Source organism: Eurosta solidaginis, chromosome 3 (assembly GCF_040869045.1).
Source record: "Eurosta solidaginis isolate ZX-2024a chromosome 3, ASM4086904v1, whole genome shotgun sequence".
Taxonomy (NCBI): domain Eukaryota; kingdom Metazoa; phylum Arthropoda; class Insecta; order Diptera; family Tephritidae; genus Eurosta; species Eurosta solidaginis.
Genome location: NC_090321.1, coordinates 108,084,363 through 108,109,117, shown reverse-complemented (window position 1 = coordinate 108,109,117; position 24,755 = coordinate 108,084,363). Strand labels below are relative to the sequence as shown.

Genomic DNA, 24,755 nt, shown 5'->3' with positions numbered 1-24,755 from the left:
TGCAGTATTTCAAAGAATTGGTGAGGGAAAAATTTGAAAAGGATGCGCAGATGGAGCAGAGGAAATTGGAATTAATGGAAAAATGGGTGAATAAGTGAGACTATTTTGAAAACGATATGATATGTCTACATTGAACCTTCTAGGTCATTTTCTGCAATCCACCCGCTTTGTAAATTTTTACCTTTATTTCTAATTTCGTTTATTTCATTTCTTTCGATTTGTATTCGAATTTATAAAGAAATTTTTGTGATAGGTTTGACACGACTTTGTTCCGAATCAAAATCGGATATCGTAATAACATGTACAAACACGTAACAAAGTCGATATAAAGTTAAGCTCACGATCTTACGCAGAATTTGTATTCGAAATACGCATCTTCAGTAAAATTTAAAAATGTGTCACTAAGAATTTTTAGATTATTTCTGAGTATACAGTTTTTTCAGCTGAGTTAGTATATTCTTTTGAACTTATTCTCTTTATAGGGAAGAAATTGCTCCAGCTGAGTGGACAAAAAAGGTGTCAAAAACAGTAGACTTTTTTTGCATTAGGACTAACAATTTGTCATACTTAAATTCAATAAATAAATACAAAACTGCAAACTCAGAAGAATTATAAAAAATCTTAGTAAAAAATTTTAAATTTAACTGAGGATTCGTGTTTAGAATTCGAATTTTGAGTAAGATGCATGAGCTTTCGTTTATATTCATTTTATGAAGTATGTGTTTGTACATATTTTTATAAAAAAGTAAAATTAGGTGAAAACCGCAAAAGTCATCCGTTTAAAAAAAACTCTTAACTTTAAATTTTGCAATTTTTTGAAAACGTTTTTCAATGCTTGGTTTTGCAATTTTTACCTGTATTCGATATTTCTCATATCGGCAAACAATTTTCAAATCAAACATTATTTATTAACTTTGAACTGTACTGAAAAATCGATTTTCAACAGGTCAGATGGGATTAATTAATAGTTAAGGAATATTAACTTGAATGGATTAACTTTAATAAATCTATATAAAATGTTTTAGAGTTCTGACTCTTTTTAATTTAGGGTGCGATATATACTGAAAATCGAATGATTGAAGATTTCAACTCAGTTAGTCTAAGGTTGTAAGACCTACACATAATCTTCGACACTTTACGGCCCCGCGCATCTCAGCACAGTGTGCCACAGACCCTTCTTCTTCCACTACTTTGGAACCCCCATTTGAGCACCCTTGCGCCAACCGTCCACCTCTATTGTGGCCTTAACATCTCCCTTGAAGCGCAGATGGGGAATCAGGTAGTCTGTTCGTCTTGTGATTGACGACGCTATACTACTATGACCGTATGGTCGGCGCTCAAGCTGCCCCGAGGCACCGAGCCTGGTTGGAATGTAAATGCTATGACAAAGAGAGGGCGATAAGCCCCACGTACACCCCAGCATTCTTTTACATGCATAAAAAGCCGTTGAGGTCTTCTCACACTCTCCTCCACGTAGAGCTTCCATGACAGCTTACTGTCTAGGATGATTCCTAGATATTTTGTGCTAGGTTTCTATTGTAGGGTCACCCCTCCTAACTTAGGCCTGGTCCAATTTGGGACTTTGCACCTCTTTGTAAACAAACCCATATCCGTCTTATCCGCGTTTACTTTCAACCCGACATTTGATGTCCAGGTATGAATATCCCGAAGCGCCCGATCCATCAAAGAGCTAATCGTTGGAAGACACTTTCACTTATGACAATTCCAACGCCATCTGCGTTTGCCGTTAGGTTTATGAGTCCCTCATCGAATCGCATAAAGCACCTTGGTAATGAGGGAAATTTTCTGGCATCCCATTATACTTACAAGCATTGGTCGAAGGAAAATGAACGTGTTATCTTCAGATTTTTATAATAATTTATTCTTCAAAGTCAAAAGGTTATTTTAAATTAAATTGTGTTGCCTTAAATAATTAAAAAGATTTTCCCTTCTATCTAAGTTGGAATTGGAATTCGACTCCTCTATTTCATTTTCTTCAGCGTCACACAAATCGTCATGGGTGATGGAAATATTATGCAAAACACACGCACTGACAACGATGTTGGTAATCGTCTGCAAATCTGTTTGTTCCGTAAACTTCATAAGTCTTCGGAAACGTCCTTTAAAAAGTCCAAACATATTTTCAACAACCATTCTCGTTGAAGAATGGATTTCGTTAAATTTTCGCTGACTTTGAGTCAAATTTCCGTAGTCTTTATATGGACACACCAACCAATTCGTCGTCGGATAAGCCGAGTCCCCAATTATAAAATATGAACCTGCAAACATTTGTTCGTGTAGTCTGTCGGCATCGTTAAAGAGTTTGGATCTTCTCAAAACTCTGTAGTCATGAAGTGACCCAGGCTCGCCACAGGTTACATCAATAAACTTTTTATCGGCATCCACTACAGCTTGCAGCACTATACTATAGGTTTTTTTATGATTGAAGTAAATTTCTTTTTGATCCTTCGGGCCTTTAATACCAATGTGCGTACAGTCTATAGCTCCAATAACACCAGGGATACGTTGTTTTTGGTAAAACTTTTCAGTCGTTTTTTGTAGCTCAATGCCTTCTGGCCACTTGATATATTCATCACCAATAGATACCAAATAGCGAGAAACGCGTTGGATAACGGACCATGCGCTTGATGTGGCTACACCAAACAAATTGCCTAGTTGGCGAAATGTCACTCTGTTGCTAATATACCATATATGCATGTAAATGGATTTCTTGGGTGTGATACGTGATCTTCCAACACCAGACTGGTCAGCAACAAAAGAAGATGTGGAATACCTCGCTAGAGAAATCAAATATTTGTTTAGTTTATAAATGTATTTACTAATTAAAATAGCTTTTGTTATTACTGGTAAGATGCACCACTGTTTCACGCTTGAGTCTCATGTGCGCTTTGAAATCCATCCCGCTCATCGCATCAGACGTGCCTTCGAAGTTGTTACACCTCTCATGCTGTTAATTTTCGCTTTCCGAATCTTCGGAGGATGAACTGGAGCTAGCATATACGGCCTCCAATATTTCGTTCACCACTTCGCATACATAATTTTGCTGGCCAATGGGCAGGGAAACAAACTAGACAATAAATAAACACTCTTTATTTAATATTTACAATTAAATACAAATATTTATCAATGAATCGACAGGACTACTCATTTTTTTCGTTTTTCTTTTAAAATGTTCACAAACACAACATTTATTTTGACACCTGAAACCAGTGCTGTGAAGCAACATAATAAAATTGTTTAGCTAGATGGAGCATTTTTTTAGAGCTCGCGTAAAAAGAAAACCCCTAATGTTTCTTATTAACTAATCTATTAGCTTTACAACAACAATTTTCATGCTGTACTCTTTCGCATTCCTTATCTATATATACATGTGTATGTTCATGACTTTCTATAGGCTGTGCCAAAAGTAACCGCCTAAAATTTCAAGTAATTTATACTAGGTATATACTATATAGAACTTGTATTTTATAAAATGTATAATATATATATGTATGAAAAAACATACTTTAAATTAATACGTTTGTACTTCATGTTCTAAGTATAAAATTAAAATATACAATTCAAAGGTACAATTCAAAAAGACGTGTATACGCTTAAAGTATACAATTTACAGAAATCCAATTTTATTAAATATTTGTGAAGTCCCAAAACGCCTGCACTTTGAGGTCTTCACAATATTTATGATTATTGGATTTCTTCAGGTAAATTATTAACGTCCGTAACGTAGAAAAGATTAGTTTATCTTTAATACTTTTTTCCATGATAAATTAAATTAATATTTTCACTAAATATGTTATACTGTTTTCACACAGAAACTTAATGATCTCATTTCACCTGCTATTGAAATCGTAAATTTTTTGCTTTCACACAGAAGTAACTGCTCGATTAATATGAAGGATGAGACAGACAATCATGGCGGAACGATACAAGGTGGGAGCATGGTGACATACCTACAAAAAAAAAATTCCAGTACTTGTAAATTCGATGGACAAATGTCAAAATTGTACTGCGCCGGTAGTTGATGTATCAAATCAAATAAAAAAGGTTATAATCAGCTGTTCGATGCGGCCACCTTGTATCGTTCCGCCATGCAGACAATGACATTTGCTTTGAAAACTAAGAAACGGAAACGGAAGCGGAACGCTGCCAACAGAGTTGCATTGTGCTTTTGACTTCATTAGGCATTCGATTAGCTACTAATGAAATAATAATAGATTCGAATTTTGTAGGGAAGATTGAGCTCAATAAGCGTCTTAATGTAGAAAATTGCCTTTGTTATTCAATAAGCCGTCTGTGTGAAATTAGTATTAGTGTATATATTAAAAATGCTCTTTTTCCCTTTAAAGCGATTAATTTAACTGAAAGAGCTTAATTGCAATAAATTCAATGTCAACTTTTATTACAAAATTAATACGTAAATTTTCCAAAATATAACCAGTTAAATATAGCTTCACTATGAAATAGCAATTACAAATGAGATTCAGCACCTATTCTAGCTCGTTTCTTCTGGCACATGTTGCACTATTAAATCTGAGTCCTCCATTGTTAGACCCAGTCTTTTTTTTGTAGCAATAGCACCTGCAAGCACACAGCTGCATCTTCACGAAAATCGCATGATTCCATGACCCCTCCAAGGAACGACACGAAAAAGTACGTATGCTATCGGCGGGGACGCTAGTAGGACCCTGTGTGATGGACTCGCGATCAAGGGCATTTGATCACATATAATCCGTAGACATTATTGATAATTAGATAATTTAACTTACCATTTGGTAATGCCCAAAATGATGGATGTGACTTCAAGCCACACCGAAAGTTAACCATGACATCTGTGCTCCACTGACTACATACATATATTGTGGATACAACCAACAGGTTCACGAGGAAAATATATGAAAAGCAGAAGCTACATTATAATCTTCGATAGCATACTTCATATCGTACTCACATTAAGTAGCAAGCCTCTTATGTCCGTTCACAAACATCTATTCCACCTGAAACAACATATTATCTGGATTAACATCACGATGCACAACATATACATATCATGTATGGTGTCGAGGGCGAGTACAACTTCCATTGTGTAAAATATGACCCATTTCCATAACCATATACGTAGATGGCATCTTGAAAAGCAAAATGTGATTGTACAATCCAATCGGAATTTGCATGTGCCATAATGTGACGTTCTACCCTAAAGAAAGCTGAATCGGGTCGTTTCATCATTTCGAATTTGGAGTCTCTTCATGGCACAGACCTGTCGGGAGGATTTATGTCGTCCTAATTGTACTCCACCAAAATCACCGACTCCGATTAATTTCATAAAACCAGAATAAAACGCAGATAATTGCGAAATAAAAAAGGGGTTGTTTCGAAATAATGATCTCAAAATAACTACAAAATTTTCTTGAAAACGATCTTAAAATTATCCGGAGATAATTCTGAAACAATCCCGAAATAATCCTGCAATCATTTCGAAACGTGCATATTTTTCTCAACATTACCCATATGACAAATATTATTGGTTTAGGACACATTCCGCACACGTAAATGCGCCAATCTACTTTTGTCTTTACAGTGTTTTCTCGCTGATTAGTAGAGGCATTAGTAAATCGAGGACACAGTTCGGTAGGTATTGCATAGTTAATCAGATTTTAGTTAGCCCCCTTCTAATATAGATGTGCGGTCTATAGATTCAGTGTTACAACGGTTTACCAAAACGGTTCAGAAAATGATTCACATGCAGAACGGGAAGTTTTTTTTACTTAGAGTTATCCTGCCATGAGTGATTTAACTTAGAGTTATCCTGCCATGAGTGATTTAACTCATACCCTTTTGAAATTTGGTTTAAATTAACTCTGAGCTCGGAAAAAAAACAAATTGAAACTCGGCAAGAGGGAATAATAGGTTCAACTTTTTTTAAAATCAACACAATTCTAATTTGCAACCAGCGCCTCTAACAACAGTCCGTTTGTTTCAATCCGGCTGATAATGCAAGTTTCATTTGACTTCCGTGAGAGGATTTCGGTGACAATTCATGAATGGCCGAACCGTTGCATTTTGATAAGCATTCACAAGGGCAAACATGAATGTATTTCTACATATAAAAGCCTTTCAGCCACTTTTTTGTTTAGCCGATGACATTCGTAGTCGGCATTAACTATGAAGGTTCCCCAATGCATGCTGAATTTCATCCAAATAAATATATTTGATCTTACTTACTTACTTAATTGGCGCTTAACCGTCTACGGATACGCCACTGTTTGGCAGCATACGCAAGTTTACTCACATTTGCTGCCCTTTGTAGACTCGTTTGCGCACAGATGCGGTTGAACGCATTCTTCCACCGGCTTAATGTAAGCTCGTGCAAAATTGGTCATATATCTTTATTTTTAACCAAAAAAAAAAAGGCGCAGCACCTAAGTTCTTTTTGATAACACAAACTGCTTTTTATGAATTTATGACACGTTTTAAATTGATTTGCCACGATTTTTGTTTGTACGCAGAACATTTACCAAAAAAAATTTATGTGTTAGGTGATTTTCGTTTGAGGAACTCAAAATCCTCAACATTCATGCGCGGTTTGGCATATCTGCTTCAATATCGTTTTATATTTGGTGGCATATTATTACCAAATATATAAGTATTTGAAAATGTTGGCTTGTCCAAATGCTAGTTGTAGTCTTTTTATATCGTTTGCTTTGTTATAAGTGGATGGTATTAATGGAAGTTCGCGGCGTTCTGACGAGGCCGCTATCATGTGAATCGCCTTCAACTGTTTGTCTTTCCTGAAAATAAAAAGGCAACAAATTAATTAATAAAAAGGATAAAATCTATCACCACCGCGTGTTTTACATGAATGACTTTTTTGCCATTCAGGAAATGAAAAAGGTGTAGCAAATGTCAAAATCTCTACACTTCACTCCTGACAGTCAAGCAATGCAATACAGACGTTAGGCCTCATGCGCTAACCATTTCACACGCTACATGTGGCATGTCGCGTTTTACATCTCTCAATCTGTTGTTCATTTGGCCGAGATTTAACGTACTTAATTTCACGAATTTCAACATGATCAACAATACACGTCAAAAATAATGTTGAATGGTGAAAATGCAACTGCACAAGCATTTTTTTTTTTATAAATTTTCAGCCAAGTTGCGACCCCACTTGTGGTAAAACAAAACACACCACAAATTACTTAGTACGAGACTCAGCGACATCTACCGACCAAAGGTCGCATTATGTAAAGTAGAATACCTAACGCACCATGTAGATGCACGGGTATTATAATCAAGCGTTGTACATTTTTCGGCTAATTCCATAAAGTTGATTATGTTTGTTGTGGCTGGGGAGCAGGACTTGTTGTTTTCAACAACAAACAGCACAAACAGTCAGGACTAAGGTTTCAGTACAAAATAAAATCGGAGTGCCGAAATTAAAGAGTCCCGAAATGAAAAAGCAATTTTTCTACAGCCCTAGAGACCTAGTCTCAATGACAAGTAAATACATACATATATATATATATATATATATATATATATCTATATTCTCACTCCACCAACTCACCATACCAGCTATCAGCTGACCAATAAACATACGACAGGGCTGCACGTAACATTTAGCATAATGATACATGCAGATAGAACCCGTCGTGAAAAGCGTCGCAAATCTGAAGAGTCATGTCAGGGGATGGTTATGAGCTTTCGCACAATGCTAAATGCATAATTTCGTTGGCTCGTTTACGCTCGGCGTAACTCGATTTCGATTGCACTTGATTTTGTTTATTTTAACATACGTTCTTTAATAAAATAACACCCTTTTCAGACGCAGTAATGAAATATCTACTAACGTTAATACGCAATGATTTGGGTGAGTGGCTTGGAATCACGTCCTTTCCAACCTCCCACGCTTATCACCAAAACAAGTAATTATGCGCGGGTGGCTTGGAATCACGTCCGTTCTAACCTCTCACACACCGCAATCCTACTAGTTTTGTTAAATATGCATGAGCTGTTCGAAATAAGGTCCATTTCGATAGCACTAATTAATAATATAATACGTAATCTATAATAGACATGCACGGTAGCGAGAACGCGCCTCAACCAACCAACCTCACGGCCACTCACCCCGGCGCATCCATAAGATGCCACACCTCGTGCAACAAAGAAAGCCGTCGCCCTTAGAGTGATACGATACGTCAGACGCTGGAACGGAGACCTCGGCCTCTTCGTCCAGCCCAGGAAAACCTCAACAAAAAAAAAAAAACTGCGACTCTGGAACGGAGGCCCCTGCCTCTTTGTCCAACCAAAAAAAACTACGAATCTTGAACGGAGACCTCGGCCTCTCCGTCCAACAAAAGGAGAAAACAAAAATTTGCCAGTGTGGAGCGGAGACCTCAGCCTCTCCGCCCAGCCCTATCGACCTTCTACTTATATTGCGTATGGAATTCATATAGTTAGGGATTGTTAATAAATGGCAAGAAATATTCACTTGCATTTTTTCATAACCGATCATTTTCTTCCTAGTTTAGGTGGCATGCTGTAATCCGCGACGTTGGCGAAATATACGATCTAGGTTAGGTTTAGTTTTAAAGAATTTTTTTCTCGTTCTTTTTCAGCGGTCGGAGATCGGTGGGGGTAAACGATGTTGCGTATCGCTAAGAGGGCCGCATCATGTTCAGGCAGGATGCCCAACTTTTCCGCATCTGATTGCGATCGCCCTAATGCAACTCTGCAACTCGATTTAATTTATAACCACCAACACCATCACAGCCATATGCATATACATGCATGTACATGCACGCGTATGGGTGCCTTTTGTCAGCACTCAGGCATATGCATGTCGGGGTTGATGTGTTGGTGCCTTTCCCCTCCAAAACGGAGGATTTTGCAGGTCAACGGTTGTCGCTTTCGATACAACCGGCCTATTGGATTTCAACAGCCGTACAATACGCATCTGCAGCCAGCGATCTTTGCCGTTTATCAAAGGTAATATTAGTTCCTGTATATTTAATATCTACCAATAAAATCACAGCTATTATAACGAGAGATCTCGTCTTATCTCTTTTCTATTCAAAACCGAACCCGCCATATTTATTTATTTGAGTCTTTAAATTTACAAATTTTTACAGACTAGTATAATATTAAGAGTAGAAAGATCTTAAATGACTAATTAGGATTACATACAAAGAAGTGCAGTCAACACCTGAAGAACTGAAAAACAAATTGAGATCCGCACAAGCCCTCGCAATAGGCGCGTTTACCGCGTAGTTGGTCCTTCCAAAAATAATTTTAAAGGTCTCAAAATGCCGCAAGTTTCTGCAGGGAACATTGAACTGAATTTTTTCCAGGAGCGATGGACAATCTACAGCTCCAGAAATTAAGCCAATGATAAACGAGCACGATAAGATGGTTCGTCTATTTTCAAGCGTACTCAGTTCAATTAAACGACATCTCGATTCATATGACGGTAAAGGATCAGAAAAATTCAAAGAACGGAGAGCAAAACGTAAAAAAACTTTATGAACTCTCTCGATATGATTAGAGGGACCAGTATGGTAGGGTCTCCAAATTATAGCAGCATACTCCAGTCTCGATCTGACAAAAGAGCAATAAAGAGACTTGAGGGTGTGAGGGTTAGTGAAAGCTGAACAATTTCTACGAATGAACGTTCGCATGGCATAAGACCGAGTAATAACGTAGTTGACTTGGTTAGCGAAACCAAATTTAGAGCCAAAAATACTCCCAAGTCTTTAATTTCCTCTACGGATTCCAGGGCACAGCCCGCAATACTATATGAAGTCCGTAGAACATTAGCCGATTTCGAAAAGTTACTATTTAAACAACACCAGCTTTCAACATTGAGGAGTTGATTGCAGCCGTTCAGAGTCACGAGAACTATTTATGGTGGCGAAAATTTTCAAATCGTCTGCATACAACAAAAGCGAAGCATGAGCCGATATCATTTATAAATAAAATAAAAAATAGGCCCTAGAATACATCCTTGCGGGACCCCAGGGGAAGCAATGAAGGGCTGGGTCGTGGCGTTGTCTATGTCAACAACGCAATGTCTATTTGAAAGATACGACTCAATCCAGATCAAAAATGTGGACTGAAAACCTAATGCCAGAAGCTTAGCCAAGAGTATCTGGTGCGAAACCTTGTCGAAAGCCTTTGAAAAGTCAGTGTATATTGTATCAACTTGCAATCTATTATGAAAAGCGGAAATGCAGTATTCAGAAAAATAGATAAGTTACTAACAGTGGACCGTTTTGAAACGAATCTGTGCTGATTGTTCGAAATTAGGCCCTTTACTGCAAAGTATATTTTATCATTTACCATAATCTGAAAAAGTTTGGATACAGATGAGAGCTTCGAAATAGGTCTGTAATTACGAACATCATTTTTGTACCACTCTTGAATATGGGGGAAATTGAATTTAGCTTCCAGTCATCTACAAATGTTCCGATGGCCAGTGAGTTGTTGAAGATAATTGTAAGAGGCTCAGCCAAACACAAACAGTTTTTCAACAATATGACAGAAAGACCATCTGAGTCCGTCTTAGTAGACGGCTTAAGCTTTCCAATACCATTCACAACATCCGTAACGGAAACACGCAAAGATCCAAAATTGAGCGCTGAGTTGCTCATGGAAGGCAAACTCGTGTGGACGCGAGTGTCTGGTTCAAAATTAGAACAAAAAAAAATCGGCAAATAGATTCGCAGCATCAACTGCATTGTTTGTAGATTTGTCGTTGAAAAACACATTACTAGGGACAGATGAGCAGGCCTTTTTTGACTTTATGAAACGCCAAAACGCCTTTGAGTTCGACATTATATTACTCTCAAAGCTCAGAACATAATTTCTGTATAAAAACCTATTCAAGCACTTGAATGCCTTTAAATCATTTTGAAATTTCGAGTAATGCGCCGCATCTCCAGTTCTTTTATACTGTTTTAAAGATTTGCACTTAACATTCCTCAGATGTTTTAGCCTCTTAGTAAGCCAGGGCGTCTTATATGTTTTTTTCTATATATTGGGATATGCTTCAAGCACAACTCATTAACCTTATTTTTGAAAACATGAAAACAAGATGTGACATCATTATCGTGGAATGATTCACACCAATCAATGCTTAATAATATTTCATTAAGATACGACATATCGCAAGCACTATAGCTGAAATTCGTTTCAGGCTTATCTGTAATTTCAGCAAATTCATAAAACTCCAATTATAGGGAAATAGAAACGTGATGTTTGTCGGTCTGCAAGATTGGTGTGAAGCATTCAGACAAGGTGTAGTGAACATTGTTTGAGATGAACACTAAATCTAAAATTCTATTTAGCCTATTATATAGCCCATTAATTTGTACCAAGTCAATACTTAAGAAACTATCAATAACATGAATTTCGGCTGAAGAGTCAACGTTAGAGGCCATAAAGAAGCCGTGTCCTTAATATGAGACCAATTCAAATTACATAAATAAAAATCTCCAAGTACACAAAGATGATTGTCACCCACATTTGATACCAGTGAGAGAACGTTGTCAGCATGTGCAATATATAAGGTATCGGTGGAACATACGAAGCGCACAAATACAAGATTCCAGAAGAACCATGAACACGTACGCAGAGCTGATCAATGAGTGTATCAGATTTAGCGAGTGTTACCACGGACGCCTGGAATTTCCTCCGAACAGCAATGAGAACACCTCCTCCCCTCGAGCACCCGGTTTTAACAAGATCACGGTCCTTACGGAAAACATCAAAGAGATGTGGATCAAAGATTTCACTACTAAAAAATTTCTCGTTCAGCCAAGATTCAACAAAAACGAAAATATCACAATCGAATGCAGAACTATACATAAAAACTTCCGAACATTTAGTACGAAGACCAGATACATTTTGAAAGTATATTTTTAGGCAATTAAAATTAGACTTAACATTGGAATAGCTGCAACATCATCATGAATCTCTTTTTGCACGAACGGAACGAAAAGGCTGCACTTTGACGTTCACAGGCCAGGTTTCTGATTTTAAAATAGTGTCAGAAATCTCTTCAGACACGCCAAGTTTAAAATTTACCCATTTTAAGGTATGCGGATCCACACCTTTCTTTATTAATTTAAAGCAAGACAGTTGGCTTTTATCGATATAAATATGTTCGGCAAGGTAATTCAGAATATTTTCGTCAGCGACAGTATTCAAAAACGAAGAGATATGCAACCATATAATGCGCCTCACAACATTACGTCGTACTACAGCCAAATCAATGTTTGAACTTGTTCCAACAATAACTTGCATTGATTTATCTTGGTTGCTTACATTCGTTTCCTTGTTCACATTTGTGAACATTTGTCTATTTTTCTTTTTCCTATTCTTGCGCTTATTCGCTGTTTTCCACTCAGATTCGCCTTGGGCCGTGGAAGCGTCAGCATCGACGTCAGCAGCAACAGGCGCAGAATTAGCAACATCAGAAAAATTATTCAAACCACTGCTTGGGTCATTAGAATTATCGACAGAGATTTTCCCTTCATCGTTGGATTTACTTCTGGCTTCGATCGACATTTTCTCTGCAGAATTGTTAGCAGCAACAAAAGTCTCACGAACATCGTTGGTTAAAATGCTCTTAGCAACACCATACTCCACATCATCACACGATTGAAAGCGAGAGCAAGGCAACGGAAAAAATGGATTCATAAAAACAAAGTCAGCTTTAATGTCTTTGATGTCTTTAGCAACAAAATCGTTATTGTCACACACTATTTTCAGCAAAGAGTTCAAATCAGAACGCAGGTCAGTCACCTCAGAACGTAAAGATTTGTTTTCGTCTATAATTGCACTCATTGATTTTAAATCACGTTCTTACCCACTGCACACACATTGTTCGTTTTTATTGTTTTTGTTATTAGCATTTGCATGATACTGTTGATTAGAATTATTGTCAAGATGAACGGGGGTGGGAAGCGAAAAGAACTGCGACGCGCTCTCTCACAAGCTTTACAATAAAAAGGAATATTAGATTTCACTAAATAATCCATATCATCTGTAAGAATATCAACGCAGGGAAGATGAAAAAGTTCACTGCAGCTAGCACACCGTAAGAAAACACGTCAGAACAACTCGACGGTCAAGCAATTTATTCCCACTGAGATCGACCCCGGTGCGCCCACCGACTCAGAAACAGACGCACTCGGCCGAACAATAATTACACTATGCGACAAAATCTACTTTTTTTCTAGGTATTGGACAAAACTCACTTTTTTGTAGAGACTGAGGCTTAGTAAACAAAGTGCTATCTCCGTTTTTCGAAGTTAGCCTCCAAAAAATAGATATCGGCTTTTGAAGTTTCAAATTCTACATTTCGAAAAGTGTGGTCGTGGTCCGCTCTTTTCCCTTGTTTGAAGGGCTGAATTCTTTTTTTGAGAAATTTATTTTAAGAGCTGCTATACGAGGTGAAAAGTCAGACTCTGACTTCTGACTACAGTCAGACTCTGACTTCTGACTTTTCACCTCGTATAACAGCTGTTATACTAAATTTCCAAAAAAAGAATTCAGCCCTTCAAATAAGAGAAAAGAACGGACCACGACCGACCACATTTTTACTTTTTCCATTTGCTGACCACGTTAACAAAAAAAATAAAATTTCGAAATGTAGAATTTCGAATTTCGAAAGCCGATATCTATTTTTTGGAGGCTAACTTCGAAAAACGGATATAGTACTTTGTTTACTTAAGCCTAAATCTCTATGTTTCTTACAGGGGCATTTTCCCACTGTGCGTCATAAATGTCGCGCAGGGGAGAATGCGTCTGCCCGAATGAATTTACTGTATTTAAAATATACTTTTGAGTGCAACATGTCATGGCTTGCCATAATTATTGCGCTTTAGAAATGAAAAATGATTTAAGTTGGGCAAAATCAGTCAGTTAAGAATAAGACACGGTGCCAGTAAGACAAGAAAAAGAACAAATTGTGTTGTTGGTTATATGTGAAATGTGGGCTAGAAAGTATAAATTATGTGGGCTAGAAAATATAAGTGTAAAAATTCTATTAAGTGTGCTAGACAAATGTAAACGTATGTATGTATGTAGAGCATTATTAATAAAAAAGGGGTTTTTCTGGTCTTTGGCCTTTTTCCCGTATTTGAGTCGTTTCCTTGTTTGTGAAATTAGGCATACATGAGTGCATGCGTGTGTACACATAAGTATGCACGAAACATTTTGGTCAACGTCCAGCCGAATGGCGATCGGCTGAAAAAAAATGCTGTGTTAAGAAATTGTACGGGCGAGTAAAAGTGTTTGAATATCCGAGCGGAGAACAAGTGTGTGCGCAGTGTTTAAAAGAAAAACGAAATAACAAAAGGCAATAAAATAAAAACAACCACAAACGTTTAACGAAAAAAAGGGTGAGCTAGAGCAAACAAAAAAAATGGTTGAATGTGAGGGATATGTTTTATACAGTCCACAGTTGGTTGGTGCATGAAAAGAAAAAATACAGAATTCATAGGCATAGATATATGGTGCGAAAAATAAAATAAGAATTTATAGTTATTGAGGGGCGTTTGGGGATTTTGGTTTGTGCTCGAGTAGATAATATATTAAGCTATAAATATATATTGCGAGCGTGTAGAAAATATATAGTGTGCGCGTCGGTTTAAGATATATATGTAAGGCTATAATGGGGCGTATGCAAAAACATGTTGAGATTTGTTCGAGTGTGGAAGAAAAATATATATATTGGAGCATTGGAAAATTATACATATTGTGTGCGACGAATTGGAATGAAGATATGTATAACTATAACGGGACGCTTGGATAAGATATTGCGATTTGTTTTACGTAAGCGAGTAAATAATGTATTAAGGTGTACACATTGTAACGTTTTTAGTGCAATTCCTCTTACTTGCAACCTTCTACTAATGTTCGAATCACTAAACTGTTAAATAAATAACTCCACTATTTAATAATGCAAAATGGTCTTTATTAAAGTACTCCACACTGACACTTATACTTCGCAACTAATAGATTGCTTAAATCAAACAGATTATCGCGCCCCTACTGTTGCTGCTTTTTATAATCTTCATTTCCTCGTTCCGTATTTTTAGGCGCTTCAATTTCCAGAACTTACTAGTTAGTTATCAGCTATAAAATTACTCAGCTATAACTACGTTTATAGCTTCTCATATGCTTGTGTATTTGTGACTGATAATTGCACAAATCATTGCCTTCTTTTGGGAGCATCTCAGATAAGATATAAGCATGTTTTTGTGCTTCTCTCTCCGCTATGTGTACGTACATATGTGTAGACAAAATGATTGATTCGTTTATGTAGATAAAAGTGACTGCCTGCTTTATTGTTGTTGTGGTTTCATTTACTTAGCATCAGACTAGTGATGTGAGTATCACTTAGTGTCAATAGTATCCGTCACACTACCCTCCACCTAAAGCTGGAGACATTGGTGCTTTATCGGTAACCGTATCGGTAACCTTTTAACAGCTGATTCGACCAACCTTATGAGAATCAATGCAATCGATTATTGGTGCCGCTAAGGTCGTAACCGTATCGTAGCCAACCAATTGGGTTTTGGTTTACCGTCGTAACGATAAACAGCTGATTACGTTAGGGATACGGATACAGCGATACGACATACGGCACCAATAACTCCGGCTTAAGTCTGATCGTCCCGATCAGACAAATCTCTCGATCTAAACGCTGCCAGCCTTTCCAAATGAACCACTTTCATTTTGGTTCGTGGTTTGCCAATGGTTTGTATGCGGTACACTACATCGTTGATCCGTTTTACAACTGTGTGTTGGCCTTCCCAATTACACTGCAATTTCGGGGACAATCCTTTTTTTCGTTGTGGGTTGTATAACGAATTAATTGCTTTATCGTATCTGGCTTTCATCTTGTGACCATAATATTTGCTCGTTGTCTTACAAGATCTTCTTCCAAGACACCAGTGGATTTCTTGACATTTCTCTCGGCATCGGCATCTATCCCAAACTTCAAATCAGCTGGCAGTCTAAGGTCATTGCCAAAAATTACCTTTGCGGGAGTTTGGCCCGTTGTCTCATGTACCGCCGATCGGTAGGCCATCAAGAATAATGATATGTGTATATCCCAGTCCTTATGGTACTTGTCTACTACTTTCCTTAAATGCTCCTCCAATGTTCTATTGAAACGTTCCACCATACCATCGGACTGAGGATGCAATACAGTTTTCCGTGTTTTCCGAATGCGCAACTTCTTGCACATTTCTTGGAACACAGCTGATTCAAAATTCCTGCCTTGGTCAGAATGTAACTCCATTGGTACCCCATACCTTGCAACCCAATCGTTTGTAACCACTTCTGCTACTGTTTCTGCTTCTTGGTTTGGAATTGGGTATACCTCTGGCCATTTACTGAAATAATCCATAACCATCAGTACGTATTTGTTTCCGCGGTTGCTAGTAGGAAATTGTCCTGCCACATCCATGGCGATCCTTTCAAATGGTGCACCTGAAATATACTGCTTCATCTGGCCATGACTTCGTGTTTTGGGCCCTTTCGCTCTGTTACAAACCTCACAGTTGGCGATCCACTCGGTTACCAACTGACGGCAACCAACCCAATAGTTTCTCTCTGCTTAATTTTCTCGAGCGTCTTCGTGATTCCAAGATGACCTCCACTTGGACCATTATGCAGCTCGCTGAGCACATCAGGAATCCTCTTTCTGGGAACAACTATCTTCTTGAATTTACCCATACTCGATTCAAGCAACCGGATATCAATTCTAAACTGTTCCACTGTGCCCAATATGACTTCGCAATGGGACTATCTGCTGATATCTCCTCTCTATTTGGTCCTTCGTTTCGTTCGAGTCCTTGCATAACATGTGACAGATATGTATCTTCTATCTGACATTTCCTTAGCTGTTCCTTGTCCCATTCATCTGTACATGTTATAATCATTATTGGGACATCTATAATGTATTCTTTAGCCTCGGCTTTTGAACAGTGCTTGAATTCCAAACTGCATGGTCTTCGTGACATTGCATCAGCATTTCCATGGGTACTGCCCTTCCGATGCTAAATGGAAAAGTCAAAGATTTGTAGTCGCTCGATCCACCGTGCCAATTGTCCTTCTGGATTATGGAACTGAAAAGCCATTTCAACGCTGCGTGATCTGTCCTGACGCGGAATCGCTGGGCGTAGAGGTACTTGTGAAAATGTTTAATCTACTCTACCAATGCCAAAAGCTCTCTCCGTGTAACGCAATAGTTCCTCTCGGGTTTTCCAATGAACGGCTGTAATATGCAACTACCTTCTCCTGTCCATCGATCAGTTGTGATAAAACACCTCCTATAGCATATCCACTCGCATCTGTATCTAGAATAAATGTTGCTCCTGGAATCGGATATGCCAACATTGGGGCAGTGCAAAAATGCTCCTTCAATGTTTGGAAAGCCACTTCTTGCTCCTTCTTACATTCAAAATCTTTATTTTTCTTGTAAGCTCATGGAGGCTATGGGATACTCTGAAAAAGTTTGATACAAAAAACTTCTCAATTCATGTAGGTTCTGTGGTCTTGGTAAATCCTTTACAGCCTCAGTTCATCAAAGTTCTTGCCCAATACGATGATGTTGTCCAGGTACACCAAGCATGTTTTCCAATGTAGTCCTTTCAATACCTGATCCATGAGTCTCTCGAAAGAGCTGGTGCATTACATAGCCCAAAGGGCATTGCTGTAAACTGCCAAAGACCATCTCCGACGCTGAAGGCTGTTTTCTCTTTGTCTTCTTCCTTCACCTCCACTTGCCAGTAGCCGCTTTTCAACTCCAGTGTGGAAAACCATTTCGTACCAGAGAGCGAGTCCAGAGTGTCGTCAATTCTTGGCAATGGGTAGCTATCCTTTTTCGCGACGTCGTTCAACTTCCGGTAGTCCACGCAAACCCTCATTTTCCCATCCTTCTCCTTCAAAAGTACCACAGGTGAGCTCCATGGACTAGCTGATAGTTCGATGACGCCACTGTGGCTCATTTCTTGTGCGATTTGACTCACAACTTCCCGGTTCGTCAGTGGAACACTACGAGGAGCTTGATGTATCGGCCTCGCGTCTCCAGTGTCAATTTGATGTTTCACAACATTGGTGCGGCCTGGTTTGGAACGATCCTGGTCAAATATGTTTGCGTACTTTAGGAGCAGTTGCTTTGCCTTACTCTGATAATTTTCTTCTAGCCCCTCCGTCCATGCCGTGATGTCATTTGAAAGATCAATATTACTAGATGAAACACGTTCGTGGAGCTGTTCACAGTTAATAACTACTCAGCCTCTTGGCATCTTCCCCAAATAGCTCCTTTGGTCAATTTGGGTGGTGACTTGAACTCATTGAGTACTCTTACCGGAATATGTCCTTCATGTTTTGTCATAGCTGCTGATTTGTTTGCTGGTTCGACAACCCACAATTTGTTTGTCCCACAATCTCCATCAACCTTTGCCCAGATGACTGCTTCTGATTTTGGTGGTATTTGCTGACTCTCTTCCACCAGCACTCGTTTACTGCTGTAGATTCTCTCGTAGCCGAAATTAAGTGGCACATCCGTGTTCTTCTATCGCATCGTCTTGCTTTGCATATCGATCTTGATGCCTTCGTCGATTGAGAAGTCCACTCCAATTATGATTTCATCAACAATCTCTGCCACTATAAAATTGTGTACTACCGTGACGTTCCCAATTGCGACTTCACATGATACTTCTCCTAGAACCGTGGTGTTTTCTCCAGTGGCTGTGCGCCATCTTGCTCCATGCAATGGTCTTATCTTCTTGTTGACTAAATCCGCTCGAATGATGGAATGAGATGCACCCATATCTACAGTCAGTAAACGTTCCTTTCCATCCACAGTAAGATTGTTTGACCTTCTTCCAATTTGCGAGATAGAGATTATGGGGCATTAAATTGAGGGAGCCAGCTGTCGCCCCTTGCGGCTGACTCGCTTTAGTTTAACGATTGATTGGTCTTGGAGATTTGCTCATCTCCTTCAGCTCTGCGTTTACGGCCACCCACATTGTTGGAACTGTAGGGATTGGTACTGCAATAACGTGCAATGTGCCCTGGCTTTCCACACTTAAAGCATTTGACGTCACCATCGTTTTTCTGCTGCGTTCCTTTTAATGCTTCCAAAATTGTGTCTACCCAGTCTAGCCTTTCCACTTCCACGCGATGAGCTTTGTATGCGGGCTGACTCAAAAGTGACGCTGTTTCTCGAGTCAGTGCATGGGATACCGTTTCTGCGAATGTGGGTTTTGGGTTTGCATATGTCGCTCATTTCGTTTCTACGTCCCGTATATCATTTATACAACTCTGGATTTTTCCCTCTCGGTGTATTCCACGGGTGCGTCCGCATTTTCCAAATGAGCCAACATTTCAACATCCGAAGCCAACTCTTGCGAAGTCTCATTAGCGTTTTGGTAACGGTTTTGCAATTCTATTTGATATATCTGTTTCTTGTGTTCGCTTCCGTACCTTCGTTCTTCAGCAGCCATCAATGCGTCATAGTTGTTCCGTTCGTACTCTGGAATAGTCTGTAAGATTTCGGCAGCTGGTCCTTTCAATGGCACGAACAATGCAGCAACTTTATCATCCGCATTCCAGTTGTTCACTGCTGACGTCTTCTCAAACTGAAGCTGAATACCTGGAAATGAACAGAATCGTCAAAGGATGGAGTTTCTACCTTCGGATTAGACTTTGAAGTGACTGGGCGGTTCAATTGTAATTCCTGGATCCTATCTTTCAAAGCATCCATCTCTGCCTCTATCTTATCCTGTCGACCACTGAAGCCTTCATGAAACTGGGTTAGTTTTTCTTCCATATGCGCTTCCAGTTTAGATGATATACGGACTTCCTGCACTTCTAGTTATGTGGAGATCTGAGATGATAACTGTGCTGAAATTTGTGCCAACATTTCGGAAATACGCGTCTCCTGTGCTTTAATCTTAGATGTTATTCGTGTCTCTTGGGATTCCAGTTGGGATGCCATATTTGTGGATATTTGTGACAACATTTCTGTTATGCGTATTTCCTGGGCTTCCATTTTTGCCGATATCTGTGATAACAAAGCCAATATCGCATTATTCTTCCGTTTGCGACTGGAATCGGACTTCCGTTCTTCTCTTAAATGTTTGTTGTTGTCTCGTCTCCATCAGACATGATCGTCCACATTAATTCCTTCCGACTCCATAGCGTCTCATAGCCGTGCTTGAAGTTCGATCTTATTGCCGGTTGTATTCAATCCACGGGCTTCCAACTCTTCTTTAAGTTGCTGTATCCTTAATTCACTTAACTTTGTCATGTCCAAATTGTATTCGAAGTCTTCGGAATTTATTTAACAATTCCTCTTCTGACTCCAATTGTAACGATTTTAGTGCAATTCCTTTTATTTGCAACCTTCTACTAATGTTCGAATCACTAAACTGTTGGATAAATAACTCCTCTGTTTAATAATGCAAAATGGCCTTTATTAAAGTACTTCACAGTAACACTTATACTTCGCAACTAATAGATTGCTTAAATCAGACTGATTATCGTGCCTCTACTGTTGCTGCTTTTAATACTCTTCCATTTCCTCGTTCCATATTTCTCGGAGCTTCTATTTCCAGAACTTACTAGTTAGTTATCAGCTATAAAATTACTCAGCTATAACTACGTTTATAGCTTCTCATATGCGATTGTATTTGTGACTGATACTTGCACAAATCATTGCCTACTTCTGGGAGCATCTCAGATAAGATATAAGCATGTGTTTGTGCTTCTCTCTCCGCTGTGTGTACGTACATATGTGTAGACATAATGATTGATTCGTTTATGTAGATACAAGTGACTGCCTGCTTTATTGTTGTAGTGGCTTCATTTACTTAGCATCAGACTAGTGATATGAGTATCAGAGAAAAATGAGAAAAATATGTTTGTGCATCGGTCTAAAATGTATAAGCAAAACTATAAGGGGCGCTTGGAAAAAGATATTGCGATTTGTTTTACGTGTGCGATAAAATAATGCATTGGTTTTTACATATATTGTGAGCATTGAGAAGAATATATTGCGCATCGGTTAAAATATATATATAGCGATAACGAGGTGCTTGTACAGCCATGTCGTGGTTGTTTTGCGTGCGCGATTAGCTGGTGCATTGGGATACATATATACGGGTCGAGTAGTTAGTGTATTGAAGTACACATATGTGGTGCGAGCAGAACAAAACATATATATATATATTAGAACACCCACAGAAATAAAGTGCTAATTTTCTTCGCTCCCCACGCATTTTCTGAAAGAATGGGGATAAAAAATAAGATCTGTAAAAAAATCTGGCCATCTGTAGTAAAAAAATTCCATGGAAATTGGACCTAAAGGCTAAAAATGCAATAAAAGATTGTATATGTCTTTATTGGCTAATATCTTGTAAACCAGTAATTTTAGGAGAACTAATGATATAACGTTTTTTATTTATATTGGAGTCAGGAGTAAATTGTCCACATAAATGTTTTACATGCGTGTGTCTTTTAAGGAATTTTAATAAGTCGAATTTAATTATTTATTTTTTTGTAATGGTCAAATAAAATACATGCAAAATAATGGATTAGATAAGCTATACACCGTTTGGATGATATTAACCACAGTTTCATTTTAACATTGCATTTTAATTTTATTAACATTTTTGCAATGTTGGGATGGCGTAAAACTAAGTAAAAACGGGTTTTCAATTTCTAAAAACATAGAGAATGAGATAATTCAGGGGCATAGTTCTAATTTTATATGCTATGTTAAAGTAAAGAATCAAATTAAATAATAATATGAAATGTTTTGAAGTCTATAAAACAATATTAAACATTTTCTTTTTGACAGTTTTTGTTTAAATAATCTATAAAATTTTTCTTTTTAATTTTTTTCCTAGAGCTCGCAATTACAATGCACGTTTATTATAAATATATTTCCAAGCCCTTTGTGACAATTTAGTACCGGTTTACTGACAAAAATAGCTTATTTAATAAATTATTTTTTTAAAATTCGTAAAAAAAAAATCTTTGACTTATGAAAGGTCCTTAAAAGGACACTCGCTGGTAAAAGTTTATATGGGCATTTTACTCCTGATACCATTCTAAACAAAAGTCTTTATGTTATTATTTCTCCATAAGATACTTGTTTACGAGATGTTACCAAATAAAGACAGATATGTAAAATTTTTAGTGTATATTTAGCTTTTAGGTAAAAAGCGCATGGAATATTTTCACTACAGGTTTTTTTATAAATCTTGTCTTTTATGTGGAGTGAAGAGGATTAGAACTTTACACCTGAATTACCTCGTTCTGTATATTTTTAGAAATTTAAAAACCGTTTTTACTTAGTTTTACGCTATCCCACCATTGCAAAAATGTTAATAAAATTAAAATGCAATGTTAAAATGAAACTGTGGCTAATATCATCTAAACGGTGTATAGCTTATCCAATCCATTATTTTGCATGTATTTTATTTGACCATTACAAAAAAATAAAAAATTAAAAATTAACTTCGACTTATTAAAAGTCCTTGAAAGGACACTCGCAGGTACAACATTTATGTGGGCAATTTATTCCTGACTTCAATCTAAATAAAAAACCTTAAGTCATTAGTTCTCCTCAAATTACTGGTTTACAAGATATTAGCCAATAAAGACATATACAATCTTTTATTGCATTTTCAGCCTTTAGGTCCAATTTCCATGGAATTTTTTCACTACAGATGGCCAGATTTTATTACAGATCTTATTTTTTATCCCCATTCTTTCAGAAAATGCGTGGGGAGCGAAAAAAATTAGCGCTTTATTTCTGTGGGTGTTCTAATATATATATATGTATAGCGGAGCATCTGTGAAAACATGTTCGATTTGTCTGAATAGATATTACGCATTATGTAAATTTATGCATCAGTGAGCCACTATACATATATGGGGCTGGAAAATGGGCAAGTGTGTGTACATACATATATAAAATGGGGTAATGATGTATTTTACAGTGATATTCAATGTAAACAAGAATAAAGAATAGCAAGAATTATATGGAAAATTAAGGGTAGTTTGGGGCACAGCGAAAAAAGTGGTGAAATGATAAAAAATGTGTGCTAAAAGTGGGCTTGTTTCTATAAAAAACCTGTAGGTGTGGGCGCAGATGTTGGCAATTGCATGTTTGATTGTGTGCTAGTTGTGAGAGGCACGGACTAGGTGGGCTAGAGATCAAACGTACATGCAAGCCAAAGATATAAATAGTGGGCGCATATGTGTGCATCGCATGTTTGATTGTGTGGTAGTTGTGAGGGGCACGGATTAAGTGGGCCAGAAATCGAACACACATGCGAGCAAAGAATACATAAAAAAAAAAAAAAATGTAAGGCGCGATAACCTCCGAAGAGATCTAAGGCCGAGCATCTCTTCCAATTTGCGTCGTGCTCCTCTTGATTTTCCCTACAAATTGGCCGGACGGGACCTACATGTTTTATGCCGACTCCGAACGGCATCTGCAAGGCAGATGAGTTTTCACTGAGAGCTTTTCATGGCAGAAATACACCCGGAGCGCTTGCCAAACACGGCGACCCCGCTTAGAAAAATTTTCTTCTAATTGAAAAACCTTATTTCTAAAATTTTGATGTTGCTTTGCCCGGGGTGTGAACCCAGGGCATACGGTGTGGTAGGCGGAGCACGCTACCAGCACACCACGGTGGCCGCAAAAATACATAATGGTGCTAAAATTTGCAGCATTATAATTATATTGTTGGTTTACGTGGGCTAGAGTTAAAAAAAAAAAACATAGATGCTGGTGCAAGAAATATAATCATAGCTTCCATATTGAGTTGTGGCGAGCTTGTTTATAGAATTTAATTGGGGCAAAGTAGAAGGAGCTAGAAGGCGAAAGCTGTGGGCACATGTTTAATAATCGCTAACCTTCGTATAAATTCGTTGTTTGTGTGGTTTATTTCATTGCAGCAATGGCATCGCAGAAAAAGCTGAAATCACATGCAGCCATTATTCAATGGGGGCTAAATTTTTGTAGGATCGATGGCTTTGAACAAGCATCAGGGGCGAGATTAAAGTAAGGCTAACCTCGATAAAGTTAACCTGGTAATCATACAACGAAGAATACGCAGCGGTGATTGAAGATGTGAGCGAAGAGGAGCTAGACCAGTTTTGTGAGCAGAATCTAGCTGCAGTCGAGGCAGTCTATTTGGAGGCGCATGCAAAAATACAGAGCAAATTAGATAAGAGAAACCGATTGAGGGCCAGATAACAATAAGCAACCGATTAATGTGCAGGTGCAAATGCTGGTCCAACAGAATAATCTAAAAAATACCTGCGGCGAGTTCGATGGCAAGGTTTCTAAATGGACAGGCTTTCGTAATCGATTCCGTGCAGCCGTACATGATAACGATAAAATGGATCCATCATTCAAATTTCTATATCTGACGAATTCTCTTGTGAGGCGTGAAAAGTTGACTTTTGGGTAATGGCAATTCTAGGCTAACAATTATATGAAGCGTGGCAAAGACTAAATCAAATGTATGATCAAAGCTACTTAATTGGGCGAGAGCATTTGAGGAATTTTATTCGGCTGCCGGAATTGAAAGGCCCGGTGCGAGAAAACGACTTAAGGCGCATGTCAAATGTGACGTATGAGGTGCGACGTCAGCTACAGGTGCAAGAACTCCCGGTGGATCACTGGGATTTTT

General features: G+C 38.1%; 2 protein-coding genes across 2 annotated transcripts in view; both read right to left on the bottom strand.

Annotated features, from left to right (window-relative positions):
• Window positions 1-1,905: 1,905 nt before the first annotated feature.
• LOC137245959 (putative nuclease HARBI1) lies at window positions 1,906-6,083 on the bottom strand. Its single transcript, XM_067777125.1, has 4 exons — window positions 4,970-6,083; window positions 4,788-4,864; window positions 2,866-3,088; window positions 1,906-2,798 (listed from the first exon to the last, which is right to left on the bottom strand). Exons 3-4 carry the CDS (start codon window positions 2,927-2,929, stop codon window positions 1,906-1,908), a joined length of 957 nt encoding a protein of 318 aa, XP_067633226.1. The 5' UTR covers window positions 2,930-3,088; window positions 4,788-4,864; window positions 4,970-6,083.
• Window positions 6,084-6,334: 251 nt separating this feature from the next.
• The window catches only part of LOC137244225 (lysosome membrane protein 2), a 913,474-nt gene continuing 895,053 nt past the window's right edge, over window positions 6,335-24,755 (bottom strand). Inside the window, exon 8 of the mRNA XM_067772921.1 lies at window positions 6,335-6,809. Within this exon, the coding sequence (XP_067629022.1) occupies window positions 6,793-6,809 (17 nt within the window). The 3' untranslated portion in view covers window positions 6,335-6,792. The remainder of the gene's footprint in view (window positions 6,810-24,755) is intronic.

What these genes read in the sequence shown, in the direction of transcription:
- LOC137245959 (XM_067777125.1), bottom strand. Translation starts at nt 2,929, where the DNA reads ATGAGCGGGATGGATTTCAAAGCGCACATGAGACTCAAGCGTGAAACA. An exon ending in AACAGTGGTGCATCTTACCA is followed by an intron (nt 2,799 to 2,865) that starts GTAATAACAAAA and finishes TGATTTCTCTAG; the next exon opens with CGAGGTATTCCACATCTTCT.